This window comes from Micropterus dolomieu, linkage group LG21 (assembly GCF_021292245.1).
Source record: "Micropterus dolomieu isolate WLL.071019.BEF.003 ecotype Adirondacks linkage group LG21, ASM2129224v1, whole genome shotgun sequence".
Taxonomy (NCBI): Eukaryota; Metazoa; Chordata; class Actinopteri; order Centrarchiformes; family Centrarchidae; genus Micropterus; species Micropterus dolomieu.
Genome location: NC_060170.1, coordinates 19,086,529 through 19,099,640, shown reverse-complemented (window position 1 = coordinate 19,099,640; position 13,112 = coordinate 19,086,529). Strand labels below are relative to the sequence as shown.

Genomic DNA, 13,112 nt, shown 5'->3' with positions numbered 1-13,112 from the left:
TGCCCCCTTTTACCCCTGTGGGAAACTGCGAGACCGCCCCTGGATTAAGTCCCCGCCTTTAAACTCAAATAAGAAGGAAACTTCAAAGGACGTCGGCCGCCGGGGCTCCGCCCTCGCGCTCCCGAACAGCTTCACAAAGGATTTGCCGACGTTCGGGAATTCCGCCTCCAGTTCCTTTTATAGCGCCACTCGTGCGCTGGCAGCGCTCCAGGATCCCGCCCATCCCGGTTACTTTGACAACACAAAGGACTTCACGGAACTCGCAGGCGCCGCCTACCTTTCCAAATAAGGGCAGTCTCTCCATGTACGGCAAACAATCGGTGCGAGATTGCCCTTTTCTCTTCCTTATCCCGTTTATATGATCGGAGAGGAACTGCGCTTCAGGTTGGAAGCGGTGCGATCATGGCCGAGCGAGTCCAGCAGCCCCCAGCCAAGCGGCTCTGCTGCAGGCCCGGCTACAACCCGGCATGCAGGCAGGGGCAGCGGGCTGGAGGAGTCCTGTGTGGCGGCGCAGGGTCCGCTCCTGGAGGGTCGGGGAATGGAAAAACGCACAACCCCGAGTCGTTGCTCGACATCGCGGCGCGCAGAGTCGCGGAGAAGTGGCCGTTCCAGAGGGTGGAGGAGCGGTTCGAGAGGATCCCGGAGCCCGTCCAGCGGAGGATCGTATACTGGTCATTCCCGAGAAGCGAGAAGGAGATCTGTATGTATTCCTCCTTCAACGCCGGAGGAGAGGAAAGTGGAACTAGCGGGGACAATAATGACGAGACCCAGCTGCCTTTCCTACGGGGTGTCACTCTGCTAGAGGGTGGCTGGGTGGACAACGTATTGCAAGTCGGTGAGTGGACTATAACGTTACAAAAATGCAGGGAAACAGCCCATGATAAACAAAACATCGAACTTGCACTGTTTGCCTTTTTCTATGGAGCCACGCCAGACTTTTTTTTAAAGGGCTTGTGTTTGCCTTCCATAGACGTGTGTATTATAAACAATGCAGGGTATTTCCACACCAGTCTACCCTATAGCTGTGTGAGAATAGCCTATTTTCAGATAAGCCCGTAATAGTAGGCTACCTCACTTCTCCTTGTTTTTGCCCACTGAGCGGCGCGCATTGAATTGCCCAGAGCCATCCCAATTGGAAGCTTAGCACTTTGTTCCTATTTTTATGTCTTTCCAGCTCTCCATGCCCCCACCAATGGGTACGCAGACAAAAGCCCCCTATATCTTTTCACCGCTGGCTAAATAGACGATATTTAGAAAGGGTGGGAGGGACGGTGATTTAAAGCCACAGTGCTTCTATTTTGTTTGCCAAACACCTTTGTGAGACAGACTGAAGCTTTTTTGCTGCCTTCCCAATGTTCAGTTAAAGCCCAGGTTATATGCAGCTGGTAAAGGCAAAGATGCATTTATTTTCTCTCTCTCCCTCTCTCTCTGCTGCATTATTTGTGGTAAAGCTCGAAGTAAACAGAGGTGCTGTAGGCTCAGCAACCCCCTGCCTGCCTGCCTGGCTGGCTGGCTGCCTTTGCCAGAGCCACAATATTTCACTGCAATCGTCAGTGCAATAGACTCAGCTGTCAATCCAACTCCCCACCCTTGGAAACGGTTCAGGATTCTAATCCCATTAACCTCCCCAGTTCATCTGAATCTTAATGCATTCTGCAAACAAGATTTTATGCATGATCTTCTTCCTCCTCCCTCCCTCACCCTCTCTGTTCCTCTCCCCCCTGCTCCACACTCTCTCACTTCTTGGCTTACTATCGCCTCCAAAGAATCTGTGTGGAGATGGCTTCAGCCTCTTGTGGGCTCGGAGAATGTGCAGTGCACAATAGTAGCCATGGAGCAGGCAGACAGACAGGCAGCTTTCCCTCCCTCTCTGGCCTGTTTACCAGATTCCCCAGCATTAGACTCATTTATGTGCTCACTCTTTTGGGGCTTTATAAGCAAATCACTCAGCACAGTGTAAAACAGGGTACGGCGTCAGTGAGGAGATATGTATGTGTCTGCTTTGGAAAACAGTGACAAAGAGGGTAACTGGGTCATTTTCTTTGGCCACGCATGTGTTTTTGTGTGTGAAAGAGAAAATAGTATGTGTGTCTGTGTGGTGGTGGTGGTGGGGGGGTTGATAAACACAGAGGGGGATTGTGCATGTGTGTGTGTGTGTGTCTTCCTCTGCACGGGCTGTCAGTCTCATCCTGCATGCTCATAGAGAGTGGAGGATGACAGGCGAGTACACAGCAGGAGGAGGGCATGTTATGCTGATTGCAATTTTCGCCCCAGAATTTTTTTAAGCTGGGGAAAATAAAGCCAAGGAAGAGAAAACGATAAATAAAAGATGCAATCTACTCCAGGGGACAGGCAGCCACTGGAGGATGAGGGCTTAAAAGCAGGGCAGCATGGGAGGGGGCTGTCAGCCACATCACACACCACATGTATTGGCCCATCAAACACATACAGTGGGTCTGGCCTGGAAGAAAAGTGCAGGGTGGCTGTCAGGGTGTGTATGTGTGTGCACACAAGCGTACATACATGGCTTTGTGTGGCTTCTTGTGTGTGTGTGTGTGTGTTTGTGTGTGTGCTGTCAGTGAGATGGGATTCAGTGTTGATGATGAAAGACAGTAGAGCAATAGGATAGATGCGGAGGTTATGGGGGGAAAGCTAATATACTCGAATGGATCTGCTGTCGTTGTATTCCTCTCCTCCCCCTCTCCTCTCCTCCTCCACCTCCCTCTCTCCCAAGTGAGCAGCTATAAAACTCTCCATATTTACTCCCCTAAGGCCAACTACCAGCCCCCAGTCTCCTGTGATTATTTATCTTTTTCTCAAAGACATTAATCACACGCGTTTCCCTTTTTTCCTCCGTCTCTTTCCATACATCAGTGCTGTATAGGGAATGGATGGGAGGAGGGGGGGGGTGGTGGCGTTTAAGGGGAAGAGCAATAGATCGGGTGATATCAAGAAAAAGAGGGTAAGCCTAGAGGGAAAAAGTGGGTGGAAAATGCAAAAGAGGGAAAGAGGCATTGAAAGGGTGATTGCAAGAGAAAGGGATGTATGAATGTAAAGAATGAAGCGCAGAGAAGGGGAGAGAGTGAGATGGATGGGTTGTTCTTTCTCCCATCCGAGCTCATCTGTTCCAATGCCAGCCTTTGAGATAAATTTTCATATATGAATGCAAGTGTTACCTAGCAGTCCACTGCTCCTCCTGTTATAGCGGTGTTATAACAGCACAGCGTCAGCCCTCTTGCACTCTTTCTACTGTTGGATCGGTGATGAATTTGTCAGCTGCTGACCAGGTAGTGGGACACATACCTACCCTCAACCTGTATGAAAAGGTTCTGTGTGTAATAATACATGATAAGCTGCAAACAAATAACATGAAATATGCGCGCCGCTTCGGAGAACAGTCCCGTAACAACCGTTGTCTGTCATGAAAATGATCACAGAAGAATCAGCAAATCTCCCCCAATTTCCGTTGTCTTTTGGTTTTCAATCAGACCGTGCCGCAACTGAGCATCTTTTACTGGTATAGAAAACTTCCAGAACTGCCTGTTCTGATCACAGCATCTGTTCTCCAGCCCCCTTGTGTAATTTAGACTCGGCAGCTCATCATGCTGAAAGGAAGGCTAGTATTATGGTGCCCCGTCCTCTAATTATAGAATTCTAATCCTATGGCTCTAACATGGCATGACAAAGCATGTTTGCACTTCATTACCCTCCTTCCTGTTTTAGTCCTCTAGTCTGGGTCAAGTTCATCCTCTCTCTTCTCATTCATTTATGACATGTACTGTCCCGCTCCTCCTCCCTTTGACCCCTCATCCCTGTATTTCTATCTACCCCGCCTCTTCCCCCCCGTCTGCCTCCAGGGCATTGTGCCAGGAGGTAAAAAAAAAACATAACCCCCACCACACACACACACGCACACACCACCTCACTCTTACTATCCTGTTACCGTAAGCCCCATGTCCCCGTGGAGTGACATACTGATGCCTGGCATATGTCGCTCTCTGCAATGTCATTAGCCTAGGCTACATGCTACAGCCTATTTATCCAGCTCTTCTTGTTAGGCTAATTTGTGTCATTTTATCATGCTGATGCCCCAAATCTGAGTGATAAGGTGGATACTTTGTTGAGGCTGTTTTAAATTCAATAAGAATGAAAGCAGATATGCATGTCCTGTAGCCTATTTTTGGTGTATTTTCCATGGTGGTGTTGTTGGACTAGATACCCTAAAATATCACTGAATGTCCATGGCAGTCTTGCCTGTTTGAGTGTGAATGTCATCCTCCTATGCTCCACCTATTTCGGAGGACGAATTGCTGTGTGTGTGTGCGTGTGTGTGTGTGTGTGTGTGTGTGTGTGTGTGTGTGTGTGTGTCTTGTGCTTCTGCATGCTCATAACTCAGGTTAATTTGTTCACGCTCTGGAGAATCTTAATTAGGTTTCTGCGTCATCTACTCTCTCTCACCTTCTTTTTGTCATGATGTCAATGAAACAGTGAAATAACAACCGGGCCGGTGGTTCCCTGTTTTTTAACCTGTTCCCTTTTTTTGTAACACAGATGGTGAAAATCATAAACCCAGACTCGCACTCAGGTGTGTGAATACAGGAGGTGTAGAGCCATATGTCACTTCCTATTGACTTTAAATCACGTGCTGTGCTTAGCATTCAGGCAGAACAGCGCCTATGTCACACACAATTTACAACAATATAATGCATAGACACGGACAACACCCACAAAACAAAGGGGCTGATAAATCAACACAGAATATTTGCACACACTGGTAGGTTATTGTTAGTATGACAAAGCAGTAAGCCAAAGTGCAAGTTTGTGCAAGAACACTCTCACGCACACACAAACATTTTTGTACTCTGCGCCTTTTTTTTTTTTGAACTGAGAATTCACAAGCCTTTTCAAAGGGCTTCTTGAGGAACCCACATAGACATTTCAAGCATTTTGTCCACGAAGGTGCAGAATTTAAGATGCCAAACTTAAATCTTGCATGAGCATGTTGTCTGCGAGACGCTATCAGGCTGAGCTGGATTTTTGGTGGGTGAGGGCTTATTCTTCTTGTTTGTGTGTGGGCTGTTTCTTTTCATGTGGGTGGATCTGGTTTTATTTTCCTGTTAGGTTAGAGAGTTCCTTTATCTTTTTACAATGCCCATCGAGAATGGGCCCACATACCTACCACCAAAGATGGAGAGAGACGGAACGCTTCTAAATACGCTGGTTGTGTATGTGAAACCGGTATCTTGTAAAGAGGCTCAACAAAAGTCGAGGTTCTTTCTGAGGAATCTGGGAGAATAAACCTTAAAGTCAGATAATCAGATGTCATTTTTTTGACCAAGCTCTGAGGTGAGACTGTTGAAGGAGCCGTGATCCTGGATCCGGTGCCTCAGGTCTGCCCCCAGCCATGTGACTATCCCTGGGCTTGTATCGTCATGGAAACATGGCTGAGCCCAGAGCTAGTGTAAACAAATGGCTGTCCAAGAGGGAGAGAGAGAGGGGCAGCAACCGCATCCATGTGAAGAGTCTTCAGCGAAAGTGCTCTCTGACTTTGTGTATCTGAGAGACTGAGAGAAGCAGATTCCTAGCCTTTGTCATAATAGGTTGGTTGAATAGGAAAAAAAGATGGGATACGTTTCAGCTGTCGCGTAATGGAAACACATTAGCTTAGCCCTTAGTCTTTGTGTAGTCAGATGTTCGTGTAGGCAAAATATTGTGAAATGTGTATACATTTTGTATGTTTTCAGTTTAATGTCACCATGGTTTGCTATGTAATGTTGCTTAGTGTTAGATAATTCCCGGATTAACAAATTTTTCTTTATTTCTTACTGCATAGAAAATCTTCCATGTACGATGAAGTTAGAGTAAGCATCACTGTAAATCTGAAATGTGTTTACGTGATAATTACTTTCATTCTACTCATAATGAGTTTCAGCACAGGCTCAGTTTCCGCCTTCGATTACTTGCAGACAGTAAGTTAGTTTTCAGTCTGGGTGGCCCCCAGAAGGACTGAACCCATAAAGCAAAACTTGATATTGCCTTGCTGTACCCATTGAGTAATAGATGACCACTGTTTCTTTTGCTAGCTCTGTCGTTCTCCCAGCACATCAGAAGTATCCAGAAAGTCCCAGTGGTTGTTACAGCCCCAACTCCAAACTAACCAACCCCAGTCCCAGACTCAGTTGTGCCTCTAGATAGATTATTCCCACCACAGACCATAACTTCCTCTAGCCAGCCGTGTTCCATCGTCTACACCCAGCCATAACGGTCTCCTGCTCTTCACATTTCCAAGACTGTACCCAAGATGTACCACTAGACATATCAAGCTAGCTGTGTCTGCCTTATTTCCAGTCCTTCCACCTGACTGGAGCCAGCCTCCCCCTCCCAGTCCCATTCCTGGTCCCAGACATAGCTGTTTCCTTCCTGTCCCTCTTAAATGACCATTCCCTGTTCCAACACTAGCCACCTTGCATCTGCCACACTCAAAGACCATGTTTCAAAATGACCCTACATGCTAATACTCACTCATTTTCAGAGGCGCTCAGTGTACAAGGTCGGCATTGCCCCAGTTAAAATAAACCAGCTAACGTAATAAAGTTCCAGCATGAGCTTTCTAACGTCTGCCCCAGTCCCCGTTCCAGCTTGACTTGTCTCCTGTCCCAGACTGTGGCTGCTGGGTGTGCGTCAGCACAGCTCCTCGGCTGGCTGACTCTGTCTAGGAATCCAGTGCTCCTTCCACAGAGCCCCTGCCCCTCTCCTCTCTGTCAGCACAGGGAACGGCAGAGGGAGCAGGCGATAGAAAGGCTACTAAATCCACAACGACAAGGCCCTATTAAAGCCTGTTTTTTCTATTTCATTTAATGACTTTTATTACCAGCCGCCCTTCTCTCTTCGATTTGGCAATAATAACAACAGGGGAATGCAGCACTCAGCGTTCTCCTATCTGATGCTCCCTTTCACTTTTTTTCTTTTTAATGAATTCCTCTTTGCACCAATGGGCTGCTGAAATAAGCACAAAGCAGTCCAAGACTCTGCTTACTGCAGTGGAAGGTTCAATGTGTGTATACTGTGTGTGTGTGTGTGTGTGTGTGTGTGTGTTGTGTGTGTGTGTGTGTGTGTGTGTGTGTGTTCATTTACTAGCCTACATAAGTATGAGAATACATGTTAAAGACTACACATGCTTTCACTGTTGTCACAGAACAGAGCCTCTCTGTGCAGTTTGGTCAACAGCTGTTGCTCCCCAGAAGCCAAATAGCTTCGGATCAGCCCAAAGGCTACAAATGATTTTGTGTGTGCACATAATCACTGTATGCTTAGAGAGTAGAAAGTTACCTGCTGTTGTCCCAGATTAAGGGCAATTATTTTCTGTCTATACCAGACAAAACTGAAGGGTATAAGTTTGGCTCGTAGTGCTTTGTCTACATTACTAACTTTTACCATAGCCCCTGCATGCCAAAAAGAAGCCACCGAGGCCACAAGGATGCTGTGACAAACTAACTTTACTTAAAATGATTGCTGGATTGAGAGAATAGTACGGATTTACGCCTTCAAGCTGCTTCCTGGACAAACGTACCTCCCACCAAATACTTACACAGGATTGTAAGTAAAGCTAGATTCTTTCAGCCCGTTTTTATCTCTGTGTGAATACGAGTATGTGCATGTTTGACTTTTTGTGTTAATGGCTCAATGAGTGTGTTTATGGCTATGTGTGTCAGGCTGAATAAAGGTGAGGCATGTTAATGATAAGAGGGTGGATGACATTCCCATCTGTCACCATTCCCACCCTCTCCCATTTCCACTCTTGCACGCACACATACTTGCCTGTGCACATGCTTTAGGAGACACACTTGGTCTTGTGGTGCCAGGGACTAGGCGCCTTAGAATAAACAACAGCAGAGGATGAGGGTTTACCTGTCGCTGACCCCTATCACACTCACATACAGAAACCCACGAAAGAGGTGTAAACTCATCAACTGGTCCCTCCCCCAGCATTGAGCTGGCCCAATGTTGACCTCTTCACTTGACCCCCAGGGATTTACTAAAGTCAAAGGTCAATCTGGTCAGATTGTCCCTCCGGTGGCCGATTGCTCTGCTTGAAAGACAGGCCCATGCTGACATTATTGTTTTCCAATAAACAGCACCTGACCAAAGGGAAAGATTGCTTGCTCGAGTGTGTAGATGTGTCTTTTGCATGTTCCAATAAGCAATTTCTCACCTGAGAGATCAGTCTGAGAGGGGACAAAGTATATGCCCAGTCTTTTGTCTTTCTTTTTTTTGCCCTTTTGTGGAACAATCGAGAATCTGAGCCGGATTGAGAGGGGGAGTTTACCCCCTTGTCTCTTCTTGCCCGGCAGGCTGAAGTGCCGTGTGAGCTATGCAGAGGAGAAGGTCCTGAGAGTGTGAGGTGCCTCTGGCTGTGCCTGGTCCAACGATGTCGTGGCTGTGTGGCATGTGAGACATGCATTCACTGCACTGTGGCAGAGCTGAATAGAGCTAGAAAGGCTCTCCAGGCATGAGAGACGGAGAGACAGACAAAGAAAGAGAATGAGAGAGATTCAAAGGGAAGGAGGGCAAGGCTTTCAACTGACTATGGAATTTAGTTTGCCCCTCTAAAGAGTTTTATCTTGAAGGAGTTCTTTTCTTCTTCTTTTCCTTTCTTGCTCATTTCCTCGCTTGCTTGTTTTTTTCCTTCTGCTCCTAATCAATCCATACCTGTGCCTATCCTCCTCCTCTTTCATGCATTCCTTCCTTGTGTTTAAAAGCTCTCATGGTCTCTTTTTCTCCCCTTCTCAGTTTTCCAGTTTGATTTCCCAAGCCAGGCAATAGAAACTCATATCTTATTTACACTGCCCCTATCTAGATACAGTGTGTTTCCATAGTGTTTCCTGTGTCTGAACTCCCAAAGGAAGGCTAGCTGGCTAGCTGGCTAGCTAGCTCCTACTCTCTGTGCTTTGCTCAGTGCTAGCAGTCTCCATCCAGACCTCAGGGGCTATCGCTGTTTCTACATTTAGAAGCTCTCTGTTTACCACTGTCTAGGATTGGGAGAGGAACAGGACTTGGCCTATTTGCTGTGATGTCTTTCTCTGAAGTTTATAAATGATGTTCACCCTGATGTTTTGAGAAACATCCTAAAAACCTTTTCAGGGTTCGGCATGCTCTGCCCTTCAGAAATTCATCTGGTATCATTGCTTTTTATAGTCAGTGAGCTGATGCACTCAGTGAGCAGTTCAGTGCTCAGTGTCTTGCTCGATGACACAGTCAAGTCACAGGATCAAATCTTTTACTCAGGCTTGATATTGAACCTCAGTACTTTTTTGGTTGTTTGGGGACGAAATGCGTTTGTATTATTTTGTTATTATTCTTAGTTTACCATTTTTATATAGACAAAGTACTTGTAGGGCTTCTTGTGTTTAGACAATATTGAACATCTGAGAACTTTTTTGTTTGAAAAAAGGGTATTTTGTAGAAAACATGCCTTTATTTCTCAAAGTAAGGTATTGGGGGGGAAAAGTATTACTTTCATGTCTGCACCGGGGTATCAGCAATAGTAATGACATTTTTGAAACCACACCCAGCCCTATGTTTTTATAGAGCACTGTAGCTGCTTTGTTTGAATCTGGGAATTTGGGGGTACATCCTTTTGCTGTAAGCCTTTGCCAGACAAAAACTTTGACTAGCTATTTATGATCAGTGGCTAGTGGGAAATTAGCACAATGTATCAGGTTGTGGCTATGCCATGCTGTGATCATAGAAGCATACAGGACTTGAGTGTAGGTACAGATCTGCCATTGTTGTTACTTGGCATTGTTGTGGATGACGTGAGGTGTCTGCCACGGTGTGTTACTGCCACCCTGTCTGTCTGCATTCTTGCCCAAAACCTACTATCTGGCTGTCTCTCTGTCTGCCTGGCTGTCTGGCTAACTGTTAGTTGGCTAGTTGTCCCTCCTGGGTGGCTACATCACCTCACCTCCTACCCCCCTCACAGCCAGTGACACGCCAGCCCAGGGAGACATGGGTAATGGTCCTCTCTGATGTACAGCTTGACTCAATTGGACTGGATGGCAGACACACGCCTAAAATAACAAAAGGAGGGGAGAGAAAAAGAGGGGGTGGAGAGGTGTGGGGGGGGAAGGAGCGAATCGATCGATAAAGCAGGGACACATCGCCTAATAAAGATTTATTCCTTCCCCCCCCCCACCATCCGCCTTGGCAGGGCAGAGAGGGGGAGGAGAGAATGTGATTAGTGGACCTCTTCTCCCAGGGTGCCTCTGATAGCATGTGTGTACGCGTGCACAGCAGTATGTATACCCCAATGCGTTGTGTATTTTTTTGCATCTCTTGTGCGTTTTATTGCATGTGTCTCTCCCTCTCCTGAGAGCAAAGGGGGTTAAAAACAGTCTCTGTCGTTTGTTCTGCTGGCAGTGGCACTAGCAGCTGCAGCTGTGTCCCTGCCTCTCTCTCTTCCTGTCAGCTAATATTTAGTTAATCTTTGGTCTGGGACTTACGGGACTGGCCGGAGCTCCTGGTGCCCCATCCATCTCACACTGATCTATATTCCATGCTGGATCCCTGTGCCATTAACCACCACCAAGGGGAGGAGAGGAAGGGGATAGAGAGGCGTAGAGATAGAACGAAGAGGAAAGGGCAGATGGGTGGAGGGAGAGCCGTACAGAGACAAGAGAGTGATGGAGAGAAAGCAATTGAAGAACGTGGTGGTGGAGTGGGGGGTTGACTGTCTACTGTCTGAACACTAAAGGGAGGGAATAGGAGGAGAAGAGGTGGGCCGGCTGCTGTTCCAGCCTTGCACAGAAATGTCTCCCCCTAATTTGGAAGAAAGGTCGATTTTAAGAACGGCAATGCAAGAAATGTGCGAAGGGACGCATTTGTCAGATGTTTTGTTTATTTACGGAGCGCACCACTCCCCATTCATTCACCCCACCTCCTCCTATTTCCTGCTTTATTGGAAAACGCCCCGATCAACTCTTTTCTATAGAAGAGCAGGTGGAATTACTTCAGTCCAGCTAAGAGTGTTTCCACAATGAGGTGCGAAAGGTTGAGGAGGAAAAATGTGGCGTAGGTAGAGGGAGGAGGAGAAGGGAAAGGTGTGGGAGTGAGTGAACCATATGCATAGAGTGGGCCACTTCATTGATATGCATTGTGTAGTTATGGGGGGGGGGGGGTGTCCACCTGTGAAGGCTGGTGAAGTGCTGAGTCACTCACTAACACACAGACTAAATGCTTTTATCCCAGACGCCTGGTCCATCTGAATGGAATATAATAGGCCATAAAGTGCTTTGCTAGCAGTGGCTGCTTGCCCCATGGCAAACCCTCGCCCTTCGCTCCCCTATTCCAAATCTCATTTCACCACTTTTATGGAAACAAAGCATATACGCGCTCTGCTTTAATTACATCGTTTTTTCCCCTCCTCCTCTCAATTTGTTCTCTTCTTTCCTTGTTCTTCCTCCTGCAGTGCTTCTCAGGCAGCCACAGAGAGCTCTCTATTCTCACTTCGGCCCTTCTGTCTACACTCCCTGTGTACCTTCCCCCTTCAGTCGTGTGTGTGTGTGTGTGTGTGTGTGTGTGTGTGTGTGTGTGTGTGTGGGCACCTGTTTGGGTTCTCAGTGTGTGTTTAGGGTCATGCCTGCAGGTCGTGTGTAATGAATAGCAAGGCTGTTGCTGAAGCACAACTGGTTGAGGAGGTAGCCAGAGAATAGCGCACCAGTGATGGGAGGAGAGGAGGAAGATGTAGGGATGCGTGGAGGGAGGGAAGAGAGGAATAAGGGAGCGGGAGGACCAAACGAGGGAGGAAGGGAAGAGTGGTTGCGAAGCCAGTGAGCCTTAACCACCTTCTGTCAGTGTGTCTGCTCTCAGCGCTGTTTTCTCCCTCATAGGAATCTAATGGCTTTTCCACTGTCCTCTTTCCAAACCTCCACTGCTACCCTCTCCCCCTCCTCTCTTCTTTCTCTCCCGACGTGCTATTTTTTTTTACTTTCTCACCCCATCTCTTCTCACTTTTCCGTTTCTCTGTTAAAATTCTCCCCCCGAAGTCTCTGCACCGTCTTCCCCTGCTACCTCCCCTCCCGTTCTCTCCCTACGTCCTTCCAGCTGCTGGCCAAGGGAACAGCTGACTAAATCTAAAGCTGGGGCCCCTGGCTCTGGCCCTGGCCCCATCTCCAGCTCTGCCACAGCCTCCTCCTATTCTCAGCCCCCTTCCCTCCATCCCTCCCTCCCTCCTCTGGCCTCTAGCCCTGGCTCCTCTCTCAGCAGCCCCAGCTCAGCCCTGGCCCTGCCTCTGTGCCTCGGCTCCAGCTCTGCCTGACTCTCAGCGGTTCCCTCCAACCATCCCCCTCCATCCCACCATCCCAGGCTGAAAAGCCTCAAAACCCCTTTCTTTCTCTCTCTCTGTTTTGCCCATAAGCCTGCCCTCTCTTTCTCTTTCTCCTTTTCTGTTTTTTTTCACTCTGTATTTCTTGCTAATTCACTTGCTCCCCCTCCTCCCTCCACACCGCTCTGACGGGCTGTAGCTGGGCCCCTGGTACTGTCCCAACTTATCTGGACTGACGCCTCATCCAGGTTGGCTGCAGTTCAGTTCTCTGGCTCCTATACCCAGCCTCTCTAGCCAGGCATCTTTCTTTCTCTGGCTAGTAACGTTAGTCACTGTAACTCATTGTGGCTCGCCTTACTCCAAGCCACGTTCGGCTTGTACATTCGGTCGTCTCTCTGGCTCAGCACTTCCTGCGAAGCTCTTTGTATCCTCGTGTGTCTCTTTGTCTCCTCGACGCTCATGTCTGTAAGTCTCTTTAACTTGTGTAGACAGGCTCAGCCCAAGCACAAACACATACGCTCAGCACACAAACGCGCGCATCGTGTGAGAGTGTGAAGCATATGACACATGATTGGCAGCAGGGGGAGGATGGGGAAAAGCAGCGAAAGAGGATGTGGGCCTTGTCACATCTCCAGGCAAGCCGGGGGCTCGAGTTTGATCGCTGCCCTGGGAATGGAGCCTTTGTCCCCCCTCTCTCCAACCTCTGTGGCTGTCAGAGCGAGGCTGTAGGCTTGTGTGATTAGGTGCAGGCCCAGGTTCCGCCACCACTCTCCAGAACAGACGTTGCCCT

The 13,112-nt window shown here is 48.0% G+C and overlaps 1 protein-coding gene across 1 annotated transcript in view; it reads left to right on the top strand.

Moving 5' to 3' along the window:
- The first annotated feature begins 220 nt into the window (after nt 1-220).
- LOC123960660 (zinc finger SWIM domain-containing protein 6) overlaps nt 221-13,112 on the top strand; it is a 46,006-nt gene continuing 33,114 nt past the window's right edge. Inside the window, exon 1 of the mRNA XM_046035548.1 lies at nt 221-835. Coding sequence (XP_045891504.1) covers nt 403-835 — 433 coding nt within the window. The 5' untranslated portion in view covers nt 221-402. The remainder of the gene's footprint in view (nt 836-13,112) is intronic.